Source organism: Silurus aristotelis (genome assembly GCF_946808225.1).
Source record: "Silurus aristotelis genome assembly, chromosome: 10".
Taxonomy (NCBI): domain Eukaryota; kingdom Metazoa; phylum Chordata; class Actinopteri; order Siluriformes; family Siluridae; genus Silurus; species Silurus aristotelis.
In genome coordinates this window covers 2327436-2329935 of record NC_139583.1, presented here as the reverse complement: position 1 = coordinate 2329935, position 2500 = coordinate 2327436, and the positions used below count along the sequence as shown (strand labels likewise).

The following is a 2500-nucleotide window of genomic DNA, read 5'->3' as shown; positions in this document are numbered from 1 at the left end:
AAAGATACCCAAACACACACTCACACACATATAAAGATACACAAACACACACACTCACACACATATAAAGATACCCAAACACACACACTCACACACACATAAAGATACACAATCACACACTCACACACATATAAAGATACCCAAACACACACACACTCACACACATATAAACATACCCAAACACACACACTCACACACATATAAAGATACCCAAACACACACACACTCACACACATATAAAGATACCCAAACACACACACTCACACACACATAAAGATACACAATCACACACTCACACACATATAAAGATACCCAAACACAGATACACACACACATACACACAGACTAATACACACATGCACACAAACAGACTTAGACACTCACACATTTCACCACAAGCCTTGAACATTGAATGTACTTCTGTAATTACTCTTCTACTTGTCCGTGTTGTTTTTTGTTGCGGTTGTATTTTTTATAGGATTTATTTGAAAACCCCGTGCTGGCATCCAAACTTGTTTTTTTATTTTACAATGTAAAATTTTATTACGCACGAACAAATGAAAAGTTGAAATCTATGTTGTCACAATAAATGCTGCAATAAATAAATAAATACATTAAAAACAAAACTAAAATCGTCCCTGTGATGTTTCACTTTTATACCAGGTGTCTGCAGAAAGAGGACGAGGAGGGAAACACGTGACCTCACTGACGAGTCTTAGCATTATAATTTAATTAACAGCTTAATTAAAGTAGCAGTGATATACTTGATATAGTTCTGTTTTTTTACATTTATTTAATAATACTGTATACTAAAAATACTATTATGATGGCATGGGCGTGGTCAAGCTGCATTCTAGGATTGGGATCAGACTCTTGGATCGATCTTCTATTGAAATCGCAATGCATATTTTTATATGATTGACAATATTACGGCTTGAATTCTCATTACTTGTTTCATTTTATTTCAGTTTATCACACAGGTTTCTGAAGCCAATCATACCTTATTAATGTCTTTTTACTTAACAAGATAATTTATGAATATTATTTACTGATTCATTGTATCGACTCTTTAATTCGACTCATAAATCGACTGAAGAGTTGAAATAGACGTGATGGCTGTAGATTAGATTTTTTAAGTGCTGTTATACTTGTCACATGTAAAATTCTTGTCCACATATCCCTACGATGTTAGGGAGCAGGGGTCAGCGCGCCACCGGAATGCAAACGGTTAAGGGCCCTGCTCAAGGGCCCCAAGACTGGCAGCATGGTGATACTTTCCAATCATTATCCCAGAGCCCTAACTAATGTTATTAATAATCAGAAATCAACTGACACAATAAAATGTGTCTGGGAAATTGTTCTCCGGAGCAACGAAGCATTTTTAAAGAGAAACACGTGTAATGAATCGTTTGGGAGTCGAATGAAGAGTCGTATTGTTGAACGTCAATCATTTGTGATTGACATTCGTCTGGACCAATCAGAATCATTTATCTCATCCGGGCATCCGGAATGTTCAGACTTTATTTTTTATTTATTCAGTTGTACGTCAACGTTAGCTATTGTAAATCGGTGTTAATAAGATTTGTATGGGTTGATGTAACACTAAAATAACATTTTGTTGTTACGTTAAAACGCGTTAAAAGTTTTGTAAGAATATGGAAATCCCTTCCGTGTTGTAGGAGATGGAGGGCGGGGCGTCGTGACGTCAGGCGCCCTGGTCGCGGGACGCAACAGCGTCGCCCCCACGGCGCTCGCACGAGCGCAGGGTCTGAACATCAAACGCGGCAGTTCGGACGACGCTAACGCGCTCTTAGTGAGGGGGGTGACGCCATGTCTCTCTGCCCCACGTTCTCCATAACTACCCCACACTAGGGGTTTCAATCGAGTCCTCACACACACGCAAGGAGTTCGGGACACGGGTGAGACATGTCCGGGTTGGTTTTGTGTTGGAGAGAAGAAAGTGAAAGAAAGTGAAAGAACTCGATCCTCCCTCGAGTTTCACAGCGGTTGTGGTGTCCCGTGTCCGTGTCACACATATACACACACACACACGCACACACATATGTATATATATATATATATATATATACACACATACACACGCAGAGCAGTGATTTGCTCCTGCTGCTGGAGTTGGGCAGAGGAACATTTCATAACATTTCAGATTGAATTTTATTGATTTTTTGGATTATTTTGTAGTCACTTGCGCCATGTGAGGTGGCCTGTAATGTCCACGGAGCAGGATAAAGAGTCATTCTCGTTCAAAAGAAATCGAGGTAATGGGATTCTTCCTCGTAGTGTTTACTGTGTGTGTGTGTGTGTGTGTGTGTGTGTGTGTGTGTGTGTGTGTGTGGGCCTACTTTAAGGCCTTCAATGAAACTATTTATATATAGAATTTCTACTAAGAAGTAGAATATGAGAACATTTTGGAGTATTTATAGTGTGTTAGAGAAGTAGTGAGTGAACTTTTGGAGTGTTTGGAGCTGAAACACACACACAC

General features: G+C 39.4%; 1 protein-coding gene across 1 annotated transcript in view; it reads left to right on the top strand.

The window, feature by feature from the left end:
- The first annotated feature begins 1716 nt into the window (after nucleotides 1–1716).
- The window catches only part of pygo1 (pygopus family PHD finger 1), a 4032-nt gene continuing 3248 nt past the window's right edge, over nucleotides 1717–2500 (top strand). Inside the window, exon 1 of the mRNA XM_083552469.1 lies at nucleotides 1717–2276. Within this exon, the coding sequence (XP_083408595.1) occupies nucleotides 2228–2276 (49 nt within the window). The 5' untranslated portion in view covers nucleotides 1717–2227. The remainder of the gene's footprint in view (nucleotides 2277–2500) is intronic.